The sequence below is a fragment of the Salmo salar genome, chromosome 19 (genome assembly GCF_965601325.2).
Source record: "Salmo salar chromosome 19, fSalSal1, whole genome shotgun sequence".
Classification (NCBI taxonomy): domain Eukaryota; kingdom Metazoa; phylum Chordata; class Actinopteri; order Salmoniformes; family Salmonidae; genus Salmo; species Salmo salar.
Genome location: NC_138309.1, coordinates 11,467,190 through 11,492,479, shown reverse-complemented (window position 1 = coordinate 11,492,479; position 25,290 = coordinate 11,467,190). Strand labels below are relative to the sequence as shown.

At 43.1% G+C, this 25,290-nt stretch overlaps 2 protein-coding genes and 1 non-coding gene across 3 annotated transcripts in view; 2 read left to right on the top strand and 1 right to left on the bottom strand.

The window, feature by feature from the left end:
* The window catches only part of mtrr (5-methyltetrahydrofolate-homocysteine methyltransferase reductase), a 40,528-nt gene extending 28,672 nt beyond the window's left edge, over positions 1 to 11,856 (bottom strand). Inside the window, exons 1-9 of the mRNA XM_014157213.3 lie at positions 11,808 to 11,856; positions 11,277 to 11,421; positions 10,917 to 11,070; positions 10,297 to 10,414; positions 9,389 to 9,926; positions 9,167 to 9,280; positions 8,359 to 8,512; positions 3,285 to 3,373; positions 2,634 to 2,814 (exon numbers count right to left, since the gene is read on the bottom strand). Of these exons, the coding sequence (XP_014012688.3) occupies positions 2,634 to 2,814; positions 3,285 to 3,373; positions 8,359 to 8,512; positions 9,167 to 9,280; positions 9,389 to 9,926; positions 10,297 to 10,414; positions 10,917 to 11,070; positions 11,277 to 11,420 (1,492 nt within the window). The 5' untranslated portion in view covers position 11,421; positions 11,808 to 11,856. The remainder of the gene's footprint in view (positions 1 to 2,633; positions 2,815 to 3,284; positions 3,374 to 8,358; positions 8,513 to 9,166; positions 9,281 to 9,388; positions 9,927 to 10,296; positions 10,415 to 10,916; positions 11,071 to 11,276; positions 11,422 to 11,807) is intronic.
* Positions 11,857 to 14,643: 2,787 nt separating this feature from the next.
* On the top strand, positions 14,644 to 19,710 carry cct5 (chaperonin containing TCP1, subunit 5 (epsilon)). Its single transcript, NM_001173839.1, is given in 11 exon segments — positions 14,644 to 14,855; positions 15,490 to 15,550; positions 15,982 to 16,146; positions 16,531 to 16,729; positions 16,997 to 17,189; positions 17,641 to 17,790; positions 18,042 to 18,161; positions 18,280 to 18,465; positions 18,654 to 18,791; positions 18,936 to 19,116; positions 19,302 to 19,710. Coding segments are annotated over 11 exon segments (1,626 nt in total). The 5' UTR covers positions 14,644 to 14,750; the 3' UTR covers positions 19,430 to 19,710.
* Positions 17,384 to 17,517, top strand: LOC123729062 (small nucleolar RNA SNORA49). Its single transcript, XR_006760845.1, has one exon. It is a non-coding gene; the product is annotated as a small nucleolar RNA SNORA49 (small nucleolar RNA).
* Positions 19,711 to 25,290: the final 5,580 nt, after the last annotated feature.

Here is a 25,290-nt window from a genome sequence, read left to right as displayed (position 1 = left end):
CGCCCTTCGGCCCCTCTTTCTCCGACTCCTATTCACGCAGATCACAGGGATCGGGGCCGGTTCCCGAGGAAGCAGTATATCCTTCACGTCGGGCTCGTCAGAGTTGTGAAAGGAAAAACCAGATTCTGCCTGTCCGTGGTGAGTAATCTCAGTCTTGATGTCTAGAAGATCTTTTCGGTCATAAGAGACGGTAGCGGAAACATTATGTACAAAATAAGTAAAAAAATAAGTTACAAACAATGCAAATAAACAAACAAAAAAAAACAATCGGCTGGGGGCACGTAAAATGTCTGCCTTCTTCTCTGGCGCCATCTTACACTTTGCTTATTTGAGCTGTTCTTGCCATAATATGGACTTGGTATTTTACCAAATAGGGCTATCTTCTGTAAACCCCCCTACCTTGTCACAAAACAACTGATTGGCTCAAATGCACTAAGAAAGAAATTCCACAAATTAACAAGGCACACCTGTTAATTGAAATGCATTCCAGGTGACTAACTCATGAAGCTGGTTGAGAGACTGCCAAGAGTGTGCAAAGCTGTCAATGGCAAAGGGTGACTATTTGAAGAATCTCAAATATAAAATATATTTTGATTTGTTTAACACTTTTTTGGTTACTACATGATTGCATACGTGTTATTTCATAGTTGTGATGTCTTTACTACTATTCTACAACCTAGAAAATAGTAAAAATAAAGAAAAACCGTTGAATGAGTAGGTGTTCTAAAACTTTTGACCGGTAGTGTATATCACTATCCCTGTCTGATGTTTCCATCTAGATCACTAAGAATGGAGGAATGGGAGGAGGAAGCTACTAAGTCCTATTTTCTCAGCACACACACAGGTTTATTTTAGGGCATACTTCTGTATTCATTAAATCTAAAAGTTATACACTTGTGAGATCCCTAGAGTGCAGATCTGGTGCCTGTGGGATGGAGCTAGTTAATGTCCACCTTATTTCAATGTCAGCTGTAAAGGTGCCCTCTTTTGGGGTAATTTGGTGTCTGGCCATGAGGCCTCTGAGGAATATAGTGCAGGAAAATAGTTTGAGTTAAATTGTATACTACAGCCTGTAGAGTGTGCAAGAGAGACAGTGTCAGAGAGACGCAGAGAGAGAAAGAATCAAAACAGCTGGACTAACTAAGCCCTTCTCTCTTCTACAGTAAACAACTCCGGGTGTATCACTGAGAAATGTGGTACCCAGCACCCCCAGGCACCGCTGGAATTATATCACTCCCTGCCATCCCATTTCCTCAGTGACAGGTTTAACATGCCCATTCACAGTCTCGTTCCCTTTCCGTTTGTCTACAGCTCAGCCATACCTCAGAGTTGACAGCTGACTTTCGATCACTGACTATGACAACATGTCACAACTGGGGGACAATTTATACATCACTGGGAGAAGGAATCTCATGCATATCACAAGATATTCCTTTCATATTTTGTGGTAGTGTGAGATTTTTCACGCCATGAGTGACAGCTCATTTTTTGTTGTAAAAAAATAAAAAAATCTGTTCCTTCAGGTTTTTGGCCATTGCACAGGAGTCATGATGAGAAAGCATAACCCCAAAGTGGATAACTATTACAAATCACCTATTTATCCAACCTTTACATTCCACAGCATCTGTAGCTAGCGAATGATTAGGCGCAGAGCTTTTAAACTCACTCAGTGAAGCTAAATGGGGAGTGGCCAGTAAATGTGTTAACACAGAGACACTGTCAGAGCAGTAGTAATCGTTAACCCCTGGCCTGCCCTGCCCTCCACAGCGCTGTCCCTGTCAAATGTAGGACAGTCAATGACAGGACCCCAGCAACAGCTGGTGGCCCCAAAACGCTTCCACCAGCACATTCTTCACCAGCCGTACTAATGTCCCCATTAACAAATGGCCAGATTTCTGCATTGCTCGGTTCCACTACTGGAAAGGTGCTGCAGTTAGCAAAAGGGCCCAAAATAACTTTGACATTGGATATTAAGCTGTGACACAGCTCTTTTGAGGGAGGACACTGCAAAGTACAAGTGCAAATAGGACAAATAACAGTTCCAGTCAAAGCATTTTTTATGAATATTAGATTGCTTAGATTACTTGTATGTATTCATCTGATATAAATGCCCTTTCCCATAGCATAAAACTAAATCTACACAAGTCATCATCAGAGAAATTCTAGGCCTTATGCCATGAGAGACTATAATGCCAGACTGTCTGCAACCAACAGTTCTCCATGTCAGGGGCGACCAAATTGTGAGTCAAGAAGCACTGGTGGGTCACAAGAATAAGAATATTCCATTTAAAAATGTCCTTTTTGAAGTCACAGATAACAACTTGATTGAAGCAATGCAGGAACATTGGTTTGGTAATTTGGGATTCAGTAAAATGTATGAAAAACCCAAGTGGAGTAAAAAAAAAAAAAAATTCAAAGAAGGAAAAGAGAGTGAAGTAGGGGAAAACACTATGTACAATTTGACTGAACCTGCATTTACTGAGGCTATACTGCCCTCTGCTGGATAGAGAAATAGCAGTACCTGCCTGTATTGGTGATCATTAGAAACTAGAGCCATGTTTTGTGACATGTAAATCAACGCACTCTGATTAGCTCAAACATTATGACTGACAGGAGAGGGAGTGAGTTCTGACCTATGAGAAGACTGAGAGGGGGTTGGCAGGCAGGAAAAGCCCTGAGCAGATCCAATAGTCCGAGGCTGGGGTCTCTGACATAGAGGTTGTAGTCGACTGATCCCTGTTTACTACACAGCTCCTGTAGTCTCCTCCTCTCGCCACTGTCTTCTGTACACTCTACCAGGGAACGAAGAAATGCCTGGAGGGGGATGAAAGAAAGAAAGAAAGAATGAAAGAAAGAAATAAAAGAATAGTATCAGATAGATTAAGCCTAATTCTAGACTAAAAATAATATACTTTTTAAAAAAAATGCTTTTCAGTCCAGGATTTCGCTTAATCTGTGTCCGGAAAAGCGCTCCTTACACACAATACAAAACAGAGATTTCACACAGTTACATCTGGCCTACTAGTCAGGTTGTTTCTGCATTCAACAATGTCACCTTGCCAAACAAGACAATGAAAAGTTGGCAGAGGCAGGCTGGCACCCAGGCTACATTCCTGCATCCTACTGTACCTGCCAACCCTGCTACCTTAGGTGTCTGCCAAACATGCTCAGTAGAAGCTAGACTAAAGAGAGTCTTTGTCCTACTGCAGTGCAGTAACCTTTCACAGTCAGGTTTGGGTTCTCAACTGGGAAGTTCAGGTATAGAGCGTGAAAGCAGAAGGGACCTTCTTAGGGACAGTCCTGAGCTCCAGACTCCAGGTGAGCATGTAGGTTAGAGTGCTGTTCTCTGGGATGTAGGAGGGGAGATGAGCAGCTGGAGGGGAAACAACACAATCAACTTTACATCCATTACAGATGTGAGTAGTTACATGCCGTTTTATAGAGTTTAAATGTCATGACAAAAATCGCAATAACATACATATATACACACACACACACACACACAGTTGAAGTCGGAAGTTTACATACACTTAGGTTGGAGTCATTAAAACTCGTTTTTCAACCACTCCACAAATTTCTTGTTAACAAACTATAGTTTTGGCAAGTCGGTTAGGATATCTACTTTGTGCATGACACAAGTAATTTTTCCAATCGTTCACAAACAGATTATTTCACTTATAATTCATTGTATCAAAATTCCAGTGGGTCAGAAGTTTACATACACTAAGTTGACTGTGCCTTTAAACAGCTTGGAAATGTTCAGAAAATGACGTCTTTAGAAGTTTCTGATAGGCTAATTGACATCATTTGAGTCAATTGGAAGTGTACCTGTGGATGTATTTCAAGGCCTACCTTCAAACTCAGTGCCACTTTGCTTGACATCATGGGAAAATCAAAAGAAATCAGCCAAGACCTCAGAAAAAACATTGTAGACCTCCACAAGTCTGGTTCATCCTTGGGAGCAATTTCCAAATGCCTGAAGGTACCACGTTCATCTGTACAAACAATAGTACGCAAGTATAAACACCATGGGACCATGCAGCCATCATACCGCTCAGGAAGGAGACGCGTTCTGTCTCCTAGAGATGAACGTACTTTGGTGCGAAAAGTGCAAATCAATCCCAGAACAACAGCAAAGGACCTTGTGAAGATGCTGGAGGAAACAGGTACAAAAGTATCTAAATCCACAGTAAAACGAGTCCTATATTGACATAACCTGAAAGGCCTCTCAGCAAGGAAGAAGCCCCTGCTCCAAAACCTCCATAAAAAAAGCCAGACTACTGTTTGCAACTGCACATGGGGACAAAGATCCTACTTTTGGAGAAATGTCCTCTGGTCTGATGAAACAAAAATGGAACTGTTTGGCCATAATGACCATCGTTATGTTTGGAGGAAAAAAGGGAGAGGCTTGCAAGCCGAAGAACATCATCCCAACCGTGAAGCACGGGGGTGGCAGCATCATGTTGTGGGGGTACTTTGCTGCAGGAGGGACTGGTGCACTTCACAAAATAGATGGCATCATGACAATGGAAAATTACGTGGATATATTGAAGCAAAATCTCAAGACATCAGTCAGGAAGTTAAAGCTTGGTCGCAAATGGGTCTTCCAAATGGACAATGACCCCAAGTATACTTCCAAAGTTGTGACAAAATGGCTTAAGGACAACAAAGTCAAGGTATTGGAGTGGCCAACACAAAGCCCTGACCCCAATCCTATAGAAAATGTGTGGGCAGAACTGAAAAGGCGTGTGCGAGCAAGGAGGCCTACAAACCTGACTCACTTACACCAGCTCTGTCAGGAGGAATGGGCCAAAATTCACCCAACTTATTGTGGGAAGCTTGTGGAAGGCTACCTGAAACGTTTGACCCAAGTTAAACAATTTTAAGGCAATGCTACAAAATACTAATTGAGTGTATGTAAACGTCTGACCCACTGGGAATGTGATGAAAGAAATAAAAGCTGAAAGAAATAATTCTCTCTACTATTATTCTGACATTTCACATTCTTAAATTAAAGTGGAGATCCTAACTGGCCTAAGACAGGGAATTCTTACTAGGATTAAAGGTCAGGAATTGTGAAAAACTGAGTTTAAATGTATTTACCTAAGGTGTATGTAAACTTCCAACTTCAACTGTACGTACCGACCTACATACACATGTATGTATGCATGTATGTATGTACATACATGTCATGGCCAAAAGTTTTGAGAATGACACAAATATTAATGTTCACAAAGTCTGCTGCCTCAGTTTGTATGATGGCGAATTGTATATACTCCAGAATATTATGAAGAGTGATCAGATGAATTGCAATTAATTGCAAGTCCCTCATTGCCATGCAAATGAATTGAATCCCCCAAAAAAACACTCCGACTGCATTTCAGCCCTGCCACAAAAGGACCAGCTGACATGTCAGTGATTCTCTCGTTAACACAGGTATGAGTGTTGACGAGGACAAGGCTGGAGATCACTCTGTCATGCTGATTGAGTTCGAATAACAGACTGGAAGCATCGAAAGGAGGGTGGTGCTTGGAATCATTGTTCTTCCTTTGTGTTGTCAACCACGGTTACCTGCAAGGAAACACGTACCGTCATCATTGCTTTGCACAAAAAGGGCTTCACATGCAAGGATATTGCTGCCAGTAAGATTGCACCTAAATGAACCATTTATCGGATCACCAAGAACTTCAAGGAGAGCGGTTCAATTGTTGTGAAGAAGGCTTCAGGGTGCCCAAGAAAGTCCAGCAAGCGCCAGGACCGTCTCCTAAAGTTGATTCAGCTGCGGGATCGTAGCACCACCAGTACAGAGCTTGCTCAGGAATGGCGGCAGGCAGGTGTGAGTGCATCTGCATGCACAGTGAGGCGAAGACTTTTGGAGGATGGCCTGGTGTCAAGAACGGCAGCAAAGAAGCCACTTCTCTACAGAAAAAACATCAGGGACAGACTGATATTCTTTAAAAGGTACACGGATTGGACTGCTGAGGACTGGGGTAAAGTCATTTTCTCTGGTGAATCTCCTTTCCGATTGTTTGGGCCATCCGGAAAAAAGCTTGTCCGGAGAAGACAAGGTGAGCGCTACCATCAGTCCTGTGTCATGCCAACAGTAAAGCATCCTGAGCCCATTCTTGTGTGGGGTTGCTTCTCAGCCAAGAGAGTGGGCTCACTCACAATTTTGCCTAAGAAAACATCCATGAATAAAGAATGGTACCAACACATCCTCCGAGAGCAACTTCTCCCAACCATCCAGGAACAGTTTGGTGATGAACAATGCCTTTTCCAGCATGATGGAGCACCTTGCCATAAGGGAAAAGTGATAACTAAGTGGCTCGGGGAACAAAACATCGATATTTTGGGTCCATGGCCAGGAAACTCCCCAGACCTTAATCCCATTGACAACTTGTGGCCAATCCTCAAGAGGCGGTTGGACAAACAGAAACCCACAAATTCTGACAAACTCCAAGCATTGATTATGCAAGAATGGGCTGCCATCAGTCAGGATGTGGCCCAGAAGTTAATTGACAGCATGCCAGGGCGAATTGCAGAGGTCTTGAAAAAGAAGGGTCAACACCACAAATATTGACTCTTTGCATCAACTTCATGTAATTGTGAATTAAAGCCTTTGACACTTATGAAATGCTTGTAATTATACTTCAGTATTCCATAGAACATCTGACAAAAATATCTAAAGACACTGAGGCAGCAGACTTTGTGAAAATTTATATTTGTGTCATTCTCAAAACTTTTTGCCACGACTGTACACACACACAAACATTACCAGTCAAAAGTTTGGACACACCTACTCATTCCAGGGTTTTTCCTTTATTTTACTATTTTCTACACTGTAGAATAATAGTGAAGACATCAAAACTATGAAATGACACATATAGAATCATGTAGTAACCAAAAACAATTGTTAAACAAATCAAACATATATTTGAGATTTTTCAAATACCTTGATGACAGCTTTGCACACTTGGTATTCACTCAACCAGCCTCATGAGGTAGTCACCTGGAATGCATTTCAATTAACAGGTGTGCCTTGTTAAAAAGTTAATTTGTGGAATTTCTTTCCTTCTTAATGCGTTTGAGCCAATCAGTTGTGTTGTGACAAGGTAAGGGTGTTATACAGAAGATAGCCCTATTTGGTAAAAGACCAAGTCTATATTAATGGCAAGAACAGCTCAAATAAGCAAAGAGAAATGACAGTCTATCATTACTTTAAGACATGAAGGTCAGTCAATGCGGAACATTTCAAGAACGTTTCTTCAAGTGCAGTCGCAAAAACCATCAAGCGCTATGATGAAACTGGCTCTCATGAGGACCGCCACAAGAAAGGAAGGCCCAGAGGTACCTCGGCTGCAGAGGATAAGTTCATTGAGTTACCAGCCTCAGAAATTACAGCCCATATAAATGCTTCACAGAGTTCAAGTAACAGACACATCTCAACATCAACTGTTCAGAGGAGACTGCGTGAATCTGGCCTTCATGGTCGAATTGCTGCACAGAAACCACTACTAAAGAACACCAATAAGAAGAAGAGACTTGCTTGGGCCAAGAAACACGAGCAATGGACATTAGACCGGTGGAAATCTGTCCTTTGGTCTGATGAGTCCAAATTTGAGATTTTTGGTTCAACCGCCAAGTCTTTGTGAGACACAGAGTAGGTGAAAGGATGATCTCCACATGTGTGGTTCCCACCGTGAAGCATGGAGGTGGTGGTGTGATGGCGTTGGGGTGCTTTGCTGGTGAAACTGTCTGTGATGTATTTAAAATTCAAGGCACACTTAACCAGCATGGCTACCACAGCATTCTGCAGCGATACGCCATCCCATCTGGTTTGCGCTTAGTGGGACTATCATTTGTTTTTCAACAGGACAATGACCCAACATACCTCCAGGCTGTGTAAGGGCTATTTGACCAAGAAGGAGAGTGATGGAATGCTGCATCAGATGACCTTGCCTCCACAATCACCCGACCTCACCTCATCCCAAACCCGAGTTGGACCCCAGAGTGAAGGAAAAGCAGCCAACAAGTACTTAGCATATGTGCTCCCTCAAGACTGTTGGAAAAGCATTCCAGGTGAAGCTGGTTGAGAGAATACCAAGAGTGTGCAAAGCTGTCATCAAGGCAAAGGGTGGCTACTTTGAAGAATCTAAAATCCATTTTCATTTGTTTAACACTTTTTTGGTTACTACATGATTACATATGTAGTTTTTATGTCTTCACTATTATTCTACAATGTAGAAAATAGTAAAAATAAAGAAAAAGTTAGGTGTCCAAACTTTTGACTGGTACTGAATGCGAGACTATAAACACACGATGTCCCTGTCATGTGTATGACAAGAGAGAACAGCATACCTTTCTTCTTGGTGTCTTTGCGCAATGAGAGCTGGACACGGTGGCTCCTCTGGTCCTGCAGGCACAGTCTCTGGAGAAGCTCCCCCACCTCGGAGGCTCTGTTTGGGCAGAGCACGTCAAGCGAGTCCCCAGGCTGGTAGGCCATCGGATGGGCCTAGGTACACAGAGGAAAGGACTGAGTAAAGAAACTAGTTTAACCATAATTTTGAACTACTGACCAATATATTTGGTCTCTGCATGAAACTACACTAAGTGTACAAAATATTAAGGACACCTGCTCTTTCCATGACATAGACTGACCAGGTAAATCCAGGTAAAAGCTATGATCCCTTATTGATGTCACTTGTTAAATCCACTTCAATCTCTATAGATGAAGGGGAGGAGACAGCTTAGAGAAGGATTTTAAGCCTTGAGATAATTGAGATATGGATTGTGTATGTGTGCCATTCAGAGAGTCAATGGGAAAGATAAAAGATTTAAGTGGCTTTGAACAGGGTATGGTAGTAAGTGACAGGCGCACCAGTTTGTGTCAAGAACTGCAATGCTGCTGGGTTTTCCACTCTCAGTTTTCCGTGTATCAAGAATGGTCCACCACCCAAAAAGGGCATCCAACCAACTTGACACAACTGTGGGAAGCATTGGAGTCAACATAGACCAGCGTCCCTGTGGAACGCTTTCAACGCCCTGTCCATGCCCTGACAAATTGAGACTGCTTTGGGAAAAAGTGGGGGGTGCAACTCAATATTAGGAAGGTGTCCTTAATGTTTTGTACACTCAGTGTATATAGTAAGAAAGGCCTGCCACTCACTGAGATGTCCAGCTCTATCAGAAGGGCTGTTTTATCCGAGTCATCTCTGGTCAGCTGGACTGCCCTGGAGATCGGAACCTCGTGTAGGGTTTCCTTACTGACCGGAGCACTGGTCTGGGGGGGTATGGAAAGTGTGGCTGGTGATGTTAGAATTCAAACAAATATGAATGAGATGTAAACAATGTCATTGGGCCAAAAGAACCCAGTATTACCACAACCCACCTCTTCTTCTATGGTGGCTTCCTGGAGCGTGACATCCAGGTAGGGTGGAGGCAAAGCAGGGACATTGAGGACGGACTCAGACAGCGGGGGCAAGCAGCGTGTCAGAGAGGCCTCTACAACAGCAGAGGGTGCTCCACTCTGTGTCTCTGACACTGACTTGGGATCAGTGACAACACCATCTAGTTTAGGAGCAGTCCTATTGTTGCTGGTCAATGACACTGGTCTAACATCAGTAACTGCACTCCCTGTCTCAGAGGCTGCTTCTGTAACATTTAGAGAAGCTGATTTGGGCTCAGTCCTAGTACTCTCTGACTCTGCTGCTGTTCTGAGTGAGTCAGAGCTCTGAGGTTCTGATTCGTTAAGACTCATGAGGTGGAGTTTGACATCTGTCGCTGACGATTCGGGTGTTTCGTTCAACGATGCTCTCAGGTCCCTTACATGGCCATCGCTCTCAGGCTGAAGGGTGGCCATCTTGGATAACGCTCCTCTGATGGCCTCCCACAGTCCTTCAAGCCAGGGGTCCAACACCAACTCAAGCCTAGACACACACACACACACAGTTTGGATTAAGAGTTAAAGTATTAACATGGGAAACCCACTAAGAGACCACCACCAACTGAAGCCTGGACAGAAAGCAAAGTCCACTCAGACTCAGAGATAAGCAGTGTGAAGGATCCAAAAGGTAATGTGCCACATACCACAAATGAGGTGACACGAGGTAAATGGGGAAAGTACATTCAAAGTGTGTCTGTATTGTTACCACTTTTACTGCTACTGATTCAAGAAGACATTGTTCCCCTACTTTAAAGCTCCTTAGGTGAGTGCCAGGACTTGATGAGTGTTTCTCATACATCAACATGTAAAAAAAAGAAGTATTATTTTCCCTATTAAAAGACCTTGGGCCTTACCCTACACCATCATCTGCATGTCCTGTTGCGTAGAAATGTTTAGCACCAAGTTCCTGTAGACGGCCATCAATAGTCTTCCCACAGTTGCAGAAATTTTCATAGTTTGTATCACCCAGAGCTGGAGCACAGACAAAAACAAGATATTGATCATCACACATAATGGATCAATGAATATGTTATTTTAAAGCCATCAAATAAGATAAAGATGAAGGTAGTAGCAATTAATCTCAGCACTAGGCATTTAGTCTTAGGCACACCCTAATCTGCTGTGGACAGACTATTTAAACACAAATGGTACAGTAGAACTGTCTTTATACTATGGCTGCACCAATTGAGAACGAGCAGGGTTTTTCATCACTGGTTTTTTGGACAAATCGCAATTTCAAAGGTGTTGGCATCTTTCGAATTTCAAAAGGGGACAGGACATTTGTCCCATACACTTGCCCCTAACTTGCAAAGAGAGAGGGTGGAGCTCCGCGTTCCAGTTCTGCTCCACATTCTAGCATCTCTTTATCTATTTTCTCAACATGTATGGACCTGGAACTTAATCGAGCACCTGACCAATTACGCAAGAATTTAGTTCTGGGTTAACCAAGATTAGGCACACACTCCTTCCTTACCTATAAGAGCATAGCAGAGGTGTGAATAGTGGTCGCTGGGCAGGGTCTTTTTTTTTATGTTCTTCACAAACTTCAGGGCCGTGTCTGGTGGGTCCCCATCCCCAGTGGTAGACACAACAAACACCACAGGTGCACTCTCCTTCTCCAAGTTAAACTGAGGGGAGACACAAAACAGGCTCAGTATTCATACCAGAGCAGAAAAGACCAGTGGTAACAACAACTCTGCCACAAATGCAATGATACGGACTTAGTTTTGTTCCTTAGCAGCTTGATAGTAGTTTGCCAGTGTTGTAATAATCAGTGTTGTGCCCGCATTGGAATACAAGCCAGGGCAGGTTAACACTATTTTGTCAACTTTACCTTCCCTCCTTCACTCAAGCAGTAGATGTCAGCAACCAGTCCCCTCTCCTCAGCCTCGTCAGCTATCCCCTCGGCTATGGACTGTGCCTGGCCTTTCTGAGACCCGTACAGAACCAGGAACCGGGGCTTCACCTCACAAGGCATTCTGCTGGACAAGTGGAAATACAATAAGTCAGTGTAACTTCACGTTACAGCAAGCTGTTACAGAGAGTGTATCATATATATATATATATATATATATATATATATATAACTGTTGTGGCAACATTGTCACCGCTATCAACAACAAAACATTCTGCAGACATCGACATGCTGGATTGAAAACTGAGAAACATCATCCATGACACTGATCCTTCCATCTCAACAGACTACACACCAACCAAATAAAACTGTGAATTCAGAAAATATCATCATTCTCTAAAGGTCCACGACTGACTGCATGTCATTATCGTACATACACAATCGGAAATTTGAAAAGTTAGTTGCAGATCCCCGTGCAACTCATTTTCTAACGTTGTAGAAAATACATACCTGAACACGTTCAACGCCTTACAAAACTTACCCGGAAGTTACGTCACGTTTGACGCACGGCACGTTGTCGCCCCAGCAAGGAACAACCTGTCCCTATGCGTGAATATACAGAACTATGTGTATGTACTTGGATTTGTGCCCATGTATTTATCAAACTTATAACATAACACGAATTTATTCTCTCTGATATGAAAATGCTTTTGGGGAACAGCTCTCTGTAACTCAATGAGATTCGCTTATCATCCAACTGGTCTGCTAGTAAAACTCCCGAGTGCTAGTCTTCCAGCACTAGACAGTGGCCAGAAACTAAACTCAGTAGCGGAGCTAGAGATCGTTTATTAAGTGGAGCCAGAGAGGAAGAGAGAAGGGCCCAACTCTGCAGAAAATCTGTCTCCCTCCAGCAGGTGGCGTTTTTTCGTTGTTTTGCCCGCCAAGCAATGAGTTTTTTGTAAGGTCAACAACTAAAATTAATGGCTTGTTTGCTACGTGAGGTTTATTTAATCGAATAAGTTTCGTAATGCTTAAGTTGTTACGAGTGTACTGATATATGTAGGACACGTGACATCCCGGCATCTTTGAGAAAAAACACTTTATATCAGAGTTGTTGAGATGGCTATGGATAGGCCTATTCATGACATGATGAGGCTAGTAGTATAGCGTCCAGTGGCGGTCGGTGCCGTTTAAGATGAGGGAGGACAATTTTTTTTGGTCATTCATATTCCATTCACTCAGTAATAACAATAGGTTTAGGCTACTACACGATACTCTGATTTTCCCTATATCCATCATGGGGTTTCTACAACCTAGGCTATGAATTAAAGTTAACAACGTAGGTGCACACAGGTCGAGATAAAAATGTGAGATGAGAGACAGTGACACATGGACAGACACATTCAATACTGCCTTGCACACTCTTTCCTGGATCTAGCTGGTCTAGGATTTAATCATTAGTCCAACAGTTGCAAACAATAGTTTCTATTGCACAAATTCAGGTATGCTTATCCCTCTTTAGTTGCGTTTGCTTCCGTTTAAGAAACGTTTTTCAACAGAATCGGCAGAATGAATAAACCCCTGATCACATGTAAACGCAGTACATTTTCATAGCAGCCACGTTGTATTCCTTCTCGCATCTATGTGCTCTCCTCCTCTCACCTCATCCCTTCGCTTATGAACTTCAATGAACAACACATCAGCCCTATGTGACCAGCCGAAAAAACCTTTCCAAGCCAAACCATATCATAGCTGCTACACACAGCCTACATTATTGTCACCATATTGGCTAAAGTAACATTATAGTCAACATAGCTAATAGAACTAACCTGTTAGTAAACCTGCCACAATCATGCAGTAATGTTACAGTGTACAGTCAGTAAGTAGTTTAGTGCTTACACCAGTGGGCCCCGGTGGCAATACGTTTGTAAAACCAAAAGCTTACCTTGACTTCGAAGAGTTCCAGTATTGTGTTGGATAGTCATAGCACTCTAGCTAACATAGAATCCATCTGTTTGAGTAGGCTAAACTAGCTAGCTGCATTTGCTAGCTAAGTCAATTAAACTGAAAGTGAAGAAAAAAATGACAAAATCTCTATCTCGCTTCTCCTTCTTTTTTGGAAGAAATTAATTTGTTCAAAACTGTTCAACTATTGTCTTTCTCTCGCTTTGAGACAACTTCTCACCTCATTTTATGCACTGCGGTGCTTGCTAGCTGTTTATGCTTTCATTACTAGATTCATTCTCTGATCATTTGATTGGGTGGACAACATGTCAGTTCATGCTGATAGGTTGGAGGACATCCTCCGGAAGTTGTCATAATTACTGTGTAAATCTATGGAACAGAGTGAGAACATGAGCCTCCTAGGTTTTGTATTGAAGTCAATATACCCAGAGGATGGAAGCTAGCAGTCCACCGGCTACACCATGATGCTACCCTACAGAGTGCTGTTGAGGCTACTTTAGACCTTCATTGCAAAACAGTGTATTTTAATTCATTATTTGGTGACATGTGAATATATGTAGTATATTTTTTATCTAAAAAGTATCACTTTTAAAATGTTTTCCTTTTTATTTTTTTAAATTAAATTCACTGAGGAGGATGGTCCTCCCCTTCCTTCTCTGAGGAGCCTCCACTGATAGCATCTCTCCCATTGAATGCAGGCGTTTGACGTCAACAACCCTCATTGAATATTAAAATAAATTACAATAATGAGATGTATCCACCAATCCAAAAAATATATAAGCGGGAGCTAGACACCCGCCATTGCAATTCCACTTTGTAGACAATTGTTAGGTCGGGGAGACATGTGTCTTGCCAGTATATCCATAACATTTGGTGGAGCTGACACAATGGCATTAGCTAACTCACAAGTCAAATGTTAAACACTTTTCTGGACGATTTGGGCTGGATGGCCAATGCAATGAGCCAAACAATACCAGTTCACTCAAATGAATGTATTCACCCCAACGCACATTATCAAGCTAATACATTGAAGTTTTAAAATCTCTTTAGCTGAGTATTTTCATCACCCCTAGTTTCTTAACTTCAGCACCAAACGATGTATCTAAAGCGCGAGAAAACAAGACAAGAGTAAAAAGAGTGAGATCGCGAGACTGGAAGACGTGATGAGAGGAATTTTGGTGATTTCTAAAACATTTCATGAATTCAATCCGTTTATTCACATCATCTGTCTCAAAACGTTCATTGTATGAAAGGCAAACGAAATATATCTTCACAATATCGTTTTTAAAAAATCGAATCATTGAATGATTTATCAACTTCCCCCTTTTCCTACTTGGTCTTGGTCTCGCCCTCCCCGCCCCGCGATCCTTCTAGAAGTCGCCAGCAGACCAGTGTGACCAAGTGCCTACCAACACTCCACTTTTTCACCGGTGATAGTCTGAATTTCATCCGTGGACACTTCTAAAGTGTCGCCGTCTTTCGGGCAATATGTCCGCTATGGGGCAACTCGCATTCGATGAGTATGGACGGCCGTTCATCATCATCAAAGATCAGGATAAGAAGACTCGCTTATCGGGCCTTGACGCACTGAAGGTACAATGGATTTAGCAAGTCAGCTAGCATGCCACTTCATTCATGCGTCAGTATCTTGTCAAGGCAAATGCAGAACACTTGCAACTTCACACCCACTTGCTTAGCTAGACAGTTGGCTAGCTAGTTGCATTATAACATTACGGGCCAATGCATATGTTTAGTTCATGTTAAAGTTTGCTAGCTAACTAGAAAGTTATTTTTATGGCTAGCTAGCAACTGCATGCTAGTCTGCCCATGTGCTTATTTTCTGAAGACGCCACAGTGAGGCGCGGCTGGTTGTCAAATAAACAATGGAATTCGCTAGATAACATGCCACCAACAGTTCTGTGTTTATCACTTATGATGAATAAAGTCCATTAGTTATTTTTTGGAACATGCCACATGCAGTCATGACGTAGTTAGGTAAAGTAGTTTAGCGACACAGTTAGTTGGATAGCCTAACTCAACTGACAAGATTTGGCAGTTGCTTTTTGGCGATTAACGAGGAAGCTTGATCGTCAATTTCATTTTCACGGACATGGCCATCTAGTCAGTGGGTCCCAGAGATATCTTGATTTTATTTGGTTATAGTTTGACTCCTGCAGAATCCCAGCCTCAGTGAAGAAATTCACTAATGTCCTTTTGTGTTGTGCAGTCTCACATCATGGCAGCAAAGGCAGTTGCCTCGACGCTGAGGACCTCTCTAGGACCAAACGGTAAGCCCACTGAAGCTTATTTATTAGATTTTATTTAACTAGGCAAGTCAGTTAAAAACATCCATATTTACAATGACGGCCAAACCCTAACGACACTGGGCCAATTGTTCGCTGCCCTATGGGACTCCCAATCGTGGTCGGTTGTGAAACAGCCTGGAATCGAACCAGGGTCTGTAGTGACGCCTCTAGCACTGAGATGCAGTGCCTTAGACTACTGTGCCACTCGGGAGCCACATTTGTAAACAGAGCTATAAAGGACTGTGCCACTCGGGAGCCACATTTGTAAACAGAGCTATAAAGGAACTTCTAGTATTGGTGTGTGCCCAATCCCTCTGATTACTCAACACAGTAATGGCTACCTAAAGCTACACATTCATCGTGTAGTACATTTGATTTCCCCCCCACACCCTTAATTTTTCCTCTTCCTACAGGTCTGGACAAGATGATGGTTGACCGGGATGGAGAGGTGACCGTCACCAATGACGGAGCCACCATCCTCAGCATGATGGATGTGGACCACCAGATCGCCAAGCTCATGGTGGAGCTCTCCAAGTCTCAGGACGACGAGATCGGAGACGGGACCACCGGAGTCGTTGGTACGGGACCCTACAGATTTGAGTCCCTGTGATTGGTCTGACTCATTAGCTTACAAGATAAACAAATTATTATGAAAATTGGATTGTACTCTTCTCCTGGTTCCTTTTTTTGGCGCTAATCTGGACATTGGATTAATGTTGCTCGACGCTGCTCCTCCCCTCCCTTACTCCAGTCACTGTCCCCAGTGAGGGTTCTGGCATTGGCGGGGATAGAGCAGCATGGCTTTCTCACTTCTCTCATCTAGGAACTTAATCTTACATGGGGCTTATGAGACAGCTGATCATTTCTAAAAGCCATGCTCAATTCTTTCTATGATAAGATTGTTCTTCAATGCAGAATCATATTGGTACACTCATCCTAACTTACTCATCTCCCCTCTCCAGTGCTGGCTGGTGCTCTCCTGGAGGAGGCAGAACAGCTGCTGGACAGGGGCATCCACCCCATCCGTATCTCTGACGGTTACGACCAGGCCGCCAAGATCGCCATCGCGCAGTTGGACAAGATCAGCGAGACCTACCCATACGACCCCAGCAACACGGAGCCACTCATCCAGACCGCCATGACCACACTGGGATCCAAAGTGTGAGTCTCACTGGCAGTTAGTGTTTTTTTGTGGTCGTCATGGCAACTTTCAAGAATTTCATTAATGGTCCAGCTAGCGGTTGCCTTTTTATTGTTTGCATGTCTACTTGTATTTTAATGGAACCATGCAGTCTTTGCACAAATATGAATGATACACAAATTGATTTGGCCCGTATGGAAAGTAGGATTAAGTTATTATTTGCGAACCTGGTCATTGGTTTCATAAGGTCTCATACAGATTTCTCTCCCCCATCTTCCCTTTCTCAGGATCAACCGCTGCCACAGACAGATGGCGGAGATTGCAGTGAACGCCGTCCTGACGGTGGCGGACATGAACCGTAAGGACGTGGACTTTGAGCTGATCAAGATGGAGGGCAAGGTGGGAGGCAAGCTGGAGGACACCCAGCTCATCAAGGGAGTCATCATAGACAAGGAGTTCAGCCACCCTCAGATGCCCAAGGTACACACCACACACAGCTCAGGATAGTTTAATGTAATAGCGTTGACATTTAGGCTAGCATGACCTTCATCAACGGTAGTGGTACCTTATCCAAGGTACAAACCCAGTCATACAGTTGATATAAACGTGGGTCATGTTAGCACACCTCAGATCCAACCCAGTGTAAACTAGGACCGACTGGATCAGTAACTCTTCTTCCCCTCCCTTACTCCAGTCACTCTGTCCCCAGTGGAGTGGTCTGGCATTGATGGGATAGAGCACCACGGCTATCTCGCCTCTCTCATTTAAGACATTCACCTTAAATTAGGCTTGTGAGAGAGCTGACAATTTCTGTAGATTTAGAGGTGTACTTTTTTTTGTCCATCCAAGTCCGAAGCACTCCCTTTTTTTAATTGTATTTAGCCAGATAAATGATCTTGTACAGTAATTGCCTGTATTCTTTTCCCCTCAGCTCCTGAAAGACACAAAGATGGCCATCCTGACCTGCCCGTTTGAGCCCCCTAAGCCCAAGACCAAGCACAAGCTGGACGTGACTTGTGTGGAGGAATACAAGGCCCTGCAGAAGTATGAGAAGGACAAGTTTCTGGAGATGATCAAACAGGTCAGTCACAGAAACTTTAGGACTTCATATTTCTCTATAGCACAGCTGCATACTTTTAATTCCAGCCATTCAGTCTGGACAACTTAAACATGTGTATATGAAGTTCCCCTATCTCCTTGAATCTAATTGAATATGATCTAAACTAAAAAATCTTAAACCAGATAGTGGAGTTACCTGAATGTAATTTGGTGAAATAACATGAAGGTGTGAAATATGTAATATTTTAACTTTTTATTTATATATATTTTCAGATCAAGGATACTGGTGCTAACCTGGCCATCTGCCAGTGGGGCTTTGATGACGAGGCCAACCACCTGCTGCTGCAGAATGAGCTGCCTGCCATCCGCTGGGTCGGAGGGCCTGAGATCGAGGTGATACGCGCACCGTCACACACAAACTACATCTACCTACAAAAAGTTATCGGGGGGGGGGAGGGGGTTCACCAAAGTATTTCTGCATCGCTAACCTCACTGTTTTCTCCTCCCTCAGCTGATTGCCATAGCGACAGGGGGCCGCATCGTGCCTCGGTTCTCTGAGCTGACCGCTGAGAAGCTGGGCTCAGCCGGCGTCGTTAAGGAGATCTGCTTTGGCACAACCAAGGACCGCATGCTGGTCATCGAGGAGTGCAAGAACTCCAGGGCAGTCACCATCTTCATCCGTGGAGGAAACAAGATGGTGGGTGGACTGGTAGTCTGCTAATGTTGACTGTTAAGAGATTATGCTGAGGCAACTGATAATCAGTTAATGTAGACAGCTGTGATTCCTCATCAGCTGTATCTTTCGGTCACGGATGGGCACTTCCTGTACCTAAGTGTACAGGCTTTCATTGCAGCCCAGAACTAACTGTTTCATTTCCCTGTCAGATCATTGAGGAGGCTAAGCGTGCGCTGCATGATGCACTGTGTGTCATCCGTAACCTGGTCAGAGACAACCGCATTGTGTATGGTGGCGGAGCCTCTGAGATTTCCTGTGCCCTCGCTGTCAACCAGGCTGCTGACAAGGTAGTGTGTACACACACAGTATCAGGTGAAAGATTAAAACCTTGTATTTGACTGGCATCAAGAGTGTGCCTCGGAGTAACACTAATAGCCTGATGATGATTCTGAAACAAAGCAATGTGCTCATACCTCCATCTCTCTCTGCAGTGCCCGTCCCTGGAGCAGTATGCCATGCGTGCATTTGCTGATGCCCTGGAGGTGATCCCCATGGCCCTGGCAGAGAACAGTGGGCTTAACTCCATCCAGACCATGACAGAGGTCCGTGCCAGGCAGGTCACTGAGAACAACCCAGCCCTGGGCATCGACTGTCTGCACCTCAACACCAATGGTAATGACAGACTCACAACTTGTCAGCTGTACATTTTTGTGTTTATACCCATCTTTTGTATATCCAATATTAACAATGTTAAATGTTTTCATTCACCTGTCTAGGGGCTACAGGTAAACACTTAATGTGAAGCGTTATATCTTTAATATAGCTGTTATTGATGTGGATTATTTTCTCTGTCCTAGACATGAAGCAACAGCATGTAATTGAGACACTGCATGGGAAGAAGCAGCAGATCTCTCTGGCCACCCAGGTGGTCAAGATGATCCTGAAGATCGATGACATCAGAAGCCCGGGAGAGTCTGAAGACTAAGGACCCCCACCTAGCCACCTACCCCCACTGAGCGCGTTACAGTCTTCTAGGACTCAGCAGACTTCTAATCTAGAATATTCTGGAATGGAGGTGTTCTAGAATTACCGCTTTAGAATGTTCTAGAACTCTACTCTGCAAAGTTCTAGAATGTTAAGTGTCCTAGGTTAGGCACTTGTCCAGCACAGTGTCCAACCCTGCGTACTGTTATTTATCATTTGATACTGAACTGCCGCCCCCCCTCCTTCAAGCTGAAGTCATCAATAAAATGTTGGTCTGTGAAATTTCTCTTCTGTGTGGGTTTTCACCCAATATGATACAAATATGCTTGTGCAATACTGTTCATTGTTTCATTTGAGTACACTTGTCACTATTGCTTTGTAGGTAATAATTATATGCACTGTGTCAAACGCATTTAATTCATATGAGATGGTAGGCACATTGAAGCTTTGCTCTCAAAGACATGCTCTGGTACATTTGATGTTGACTATTGAATATTTTACACCTCTCACTTTGGGCTGTATGTGTCCGTGTAGTTCATACATGCATAATAAGTAATTACTGTCTTACCTCAATTAGCCACAATCCCTAGTTTAAAAGCAATTTTCCTTAAAGCTGTGGTATTTTCCCTACAGTTCACCACAGGTGGGCCAGCCCACTAGCAAATTAAGTTGAAGTCAATGGTGAGGGGAAAAATACTTAATGCTTTTATTCATGGTTATGAGAACATTTGATCTTGGATGGGGTGGGGGCCACAAACATTCTGAATTCACCATGAGGGTTACCTTGGGTGCTGTGGGTCTGCTTACGCTCACATCCATACCTACACATGCAGTCAGAGCCCCTAATCTTTTGGGGGTCCTAAGCAACATTCTGATGGGGGATCCCCTGCCACCTTGTGACCTAAACATTTTGGCGCCCCCCTCGAGACAGTGGAGAGCAGTTTTAGACTAAATTTCCTGCAATTCTAAACATTTTGCCATTGGGCGTAGAGAAAATGTTGCAGTTTTCAAGCTAATCTATTCTAAACACAAAAGTGGAGCAGCCAGTTGCCTCCTGACTCCTCAGTTGAGCTCAATATAACATTTCCCACACAGGGAAGAGCAGGAAGCCACTGAAGGTGTTGCACAACCAAGAAGAACCAGCCAGCACATGCTCTTTGGGGAGACGCATGTAGACCACCTCCCCCTCTTCCAGCTCTAGAGACAATGCATTAGATGTACAGTTGAAGTTAGAAGTTTACATACACTTAGGTTGGAGTCATTAAAACTCGTTTTTCAACCACCACAAATTTCTTGTTAACAAACTATAGTTTTGGCAAGTCGGTTAGGACATCTACTTTGTGCATGACACAAGTCATTTTTCCAACAGTTGTTTACAGAGTATTTCACTTATAATTCACTGTATCACAATTCCAGTGGGTCAGAAGTTTACATACACTAAATTGACTGTGCCTTTAAACAGCTTGGGAAATTCCAGAAAACGATAGCATGGCTTTAGAAGCTTTCGATAAGCTAATTGACATAATTTGAGGTGTACCTGTGGATGTATGTATTTCAAGGCCTACCTTCAAACTCAGTGCCTCTTTGCTTGACATCATGGGAAAATCAAAAGAAATCAGCCAAGACCTCAGAAAAACAATTGTAGACCTCCACAGGTCTGGTTCATCCTTGGGAGCAATTTCCAAACGCCTGAAGGTACCACGTTCATCTGTACAAACAATAGTACGCAAGTATAAACACCATGGGACCATGCAGCCGTCATATCGCTCAGGAAGGAGACGCGTTCTGTCTCCTAGAGATGAACGTACTTTGGTGCGAAAACTGCAAATCAATCCCAGAACAACAGCAAAGGACCTTGTGAAGATGCTGGAGGAAACAGGTACAAACGTATCTATATCCACAGTAAAACGAGTCCTATATCGACACAACCTGAAAGGCCACTCAGCAAGGAAAAAGCCACTGCTCCAAACCTGCCATAAAAAAGCCAGACTACTGTTTGCAACTGCACATGGGGACAAAGATCGTACTTTTGGAGAAATGTCCTCTGGTCTGATGAAACAAAAATTGAACTGTTTGGCCATAATGACTATCGTCATGTTTGCAGGAAAGAGGGGGAGTCTTGCAAGCCGAAGAACACCATCCCAACCGTGAAGCACGGGGGTGGCTGCATCATGTTGTGGGGGTGCTTTGCTGCAGGAGGGACTGGTGCACTTCACAAAATAGATGGCATCATGAGGGAGAAGATTATGTGGATATATTGAAGCAACATCTCAAGACATCAGTCAGGAAGTTAAAGCTTGGTCGCAAATGGGTCTTCCAAATGGACAATGACCCCAAGCATACTTCCAAAGTTGTGACAAAATGGCTTAAGGACAACGAAGTCAAGGTATTGGAGTGGCCATCACAAAGCCCTGACCTCAATCCCATAAGAATGTGTGGGCAGAACTGAAAAAGTGTGTGCGAGCCAGAAGGCCTACAAACCTGACTCAGTTACACCAGCTCTGTCAGGAGGAATGGGCCAAAATTCACCCAACTTATTGTGGGAAGCTTGTGGAAGGTTTCCGAAAGGTTTGACCCAAGTTAAACAATTTAAAGGCAATGCTATCAAATACTAATTGAGTGTATGTAAACTTCTGACCCACTGGGAATGTGATGAAAGAAATAAAAGCTGAAATAAGTCATTCTCTCTAATATTATTCTGACATTTCACATTCTTAAAATAAAGTGGTGATCCTAACTGACCTAAGACAGGGAATTTTTACCAGGATTAAATGTCAGGAAATGTGAAAATCTGAGTTTAAATGTATTTGGCTAAGGTGTATGTAAACTTCCGACTTCAACTGTATACTCATCGCCCTCATAATGATTGTACTCATGAGGAAACATAATACTCTGGCTGTTCTTAGAAGTTTCACACACATGGTTCCTAAATGACGGTGATCCATGGCAGTGAATCTGAAGTAGTAGACTCCTCTCACTGGTGCAGTGAAGATACCTGCATCAGAGGAGAAGCAGGGAGACATCAACATTGTCCATTTCTGATAGACACTGCAGGACTGTTAGTCATTGCATTCATACTCTGTCTATGAATATGAGAGAGAGCAGCCGATCATGACTTTAAAGCTTGAACCTCTCAGTAGAGGTTGTTTACTCCTATCATTGGCGACCCATCATTCAGGACTGGTGGGGCTTGTTTTGCATGTTATTTGGCATTAATACGTGTCACATCAGTTGGCAAACAATGTAAAAAAAAAAAAGAGAGAGTCGTGTTAATAAAGCCGCATACAAACATGATCTTTTTTTTGCTTTCTTGTGTAAGGCAGCTCCAAAATGCAGATGTTTCAGCCTAGCTTAGTGCTTTCTGAGCTTTTTTACGTCACCGCAAAATCTACAGGGAGAATTCGAAAATTCAAGCTCCTTGGGTGCTGCCATAGAGTTACATTTGAAGTGCCCATCCAAGAAGGCTCAAGGTCATTGGCCACAGATAAAATGACGTCAAATCACATTATATCTACTGTAGCTTTGTTTGGACTGATCATGTCAACATCATACTTTCAAAATCTTAGCTAGCAAGCTAGACAAGCACTCATGAATCACGTCGACAATCTACTGGTAAATCCTTTTCAATCCTTGTCATATGAAGAGAAATTATGGATAAAACGTATCGGTGCTCATCGGCCATTGGACATAAACATTACACAACAAGTTGGAAATTGCAAATTCAACAATGAGTGGTTTGGAAGGAATCAGTGGCTAACTGCAAGTGCTGCAAAGTAATCACTAGTCTGCTATTCAGTGGAGTGGGTGTGTGGTCCAAGTCTGGGTTTAAGGGTCTCTTTTCCAAGCTTAAAAGAATAAACTTTCGGGCTCCCCGAGTGGCGCAGCGGTCTAAGGCACTGCATCACAGTGTTAGAGGGGTCACTATAGACCCAGGTTCGAACCTGGGCTGTATCACAACCAGCCATGATCGGGAGTCCCATAGGGCGGTGCACAATTGGCCCAGCATTGTCTGGGTTAGGGGAGGGTTTGGCAGGGGGGCTTTACTTGGCTCATTGCTCTCTAGCGACTCCTTGTGGCGGTCCGGGTGCCTGCAGGCTGACCTCGGCCGTCAGGTGAACGTTGTTTCCTCCAACACATTGGTACGGCCGTATTAAGAAGCGTGGTTTAGTGGGTCATGTTTTGGAGGACGCATGACTTGACCTTTGTAGAGCTCCAACCTGAAGATCACTGACGTCATGATTCAACCTTGTTTTTTTCAGAGTTCCCAGTTGTCTTTAAAGTACCCTAAATCCAGAGAATACCAGACTTTTATGACAAAGTTTGATGACAAAATTTGGCCACAAGGAGCGCCGCACCACCTTCCTGTTCAAGTGAGCACAGCACAACAAGGTATGTCCAAAAATGTATTGTATGCTGCTGCATAACTTATGTAATATGCCAGGAAGATATGTATACCATGGCTAAGAAAGTAATACTAAGTGTATGTTGTGTAGTAAGCTGTTAGTAGCCCATGTGCCTCACCCTAATAATTTGGTCCCTTTCCCCCTCATAACTTACTGTCTACTGTTCTGACTTGGTGGTGCACATGTAGCCTATAGCCTGTTTTAGAGAAATGTAATCATCAAATATTGTAAGACCTTTCATTGTCTGTTTATATGCCCCCTTTATTTATCCTACGGTTCTGACTTGGTGTACATGGAGAATACTGTTCTGAATTCTGTCACTGTACATTTCAAAAGTGCTAAACAAATAGTTATATTGACTACATCCGTACTAGCTCGAAATTACGAATTGCCTCTTATCCGCTCTTCATCTCCTTATGCCATAGTTTGTTCATCTCAATTGTCAGTAGGAAACCACATTTGTTTATGCAAGTCAGCCATATTAAAGGCAGTAAATGAGGCTGAATGAACTGTTTCACTGCCAGACAAGGCTCCGCTGATAGCCATGTGTAACAGTGGTAAGGATTCACTCCATGATGCTGAAAAGAAAGCTCTGCTGTTGGGACAGCTTTATGTAGGCCCTAACAGTTTGTGGGCACCGTTTGTCACCGTTATAGTGCAATTCATGCATTGTTGAGGGTTGTGTTTTGTAATAGCTTTGCTGGCATGCATAATGTTTGTTATTGTTGAGTTTGCCCCACGAAGATTTACATGCTAAAATCGCGACTGACTCCTATACAGAGAGGTCACAAGTCATTGTTCTTGTTTTCTGTGTGTATACCTATACTTGTTCTTTACAATCTGATGGCACAACTAATACTTTTTGAAGTAGTAGTAGTATGCACTACTATACCAGTAACTGAGTTGTAGGCTGTGCCGATGTTAATGATGACTCTACTGTAGATGAGCGGGATTTCAGTACTGAAGGGTCCCAACAGTCCATCACCTAAATCAACAGAGACGGCCAGCTTTGGTCTGTCTGTAAACACAGGAGAGTGAAAAAAATACATTTACATTATAATTTACTTAAGTGTAATCAAAGTTAAATATAAATTATGTTTTTTTCTGGTTGTCTTTTATGCATTTTATCCAAATCCTAAAGCAAACTATAACTTTAAAATCCAAATGTGAATGAATAAACATGAGGAAAGGGTTGTCTGCATCTGTTACCTGCGTTCTGTCTCTTCAGCTCGTCCACCTCCCTCTCACTGGTACTCTGGCATCCAAGGCTGTGGTTTAACAGAAAACATATGCAAAAGCGAACTTGAATTTAGTTATCCTGACCATTTTTAAGGTGATGGTTTCATTATGTTAAAGTCCTCCTAGTACTTGTGTAACCGATGTGAAATGGCTAGTTAGTTAGTGGTGGTGCGCGCTAATAGCGTTTCAATCAGTGACGTCACTCGCTCTGAGACCTGAA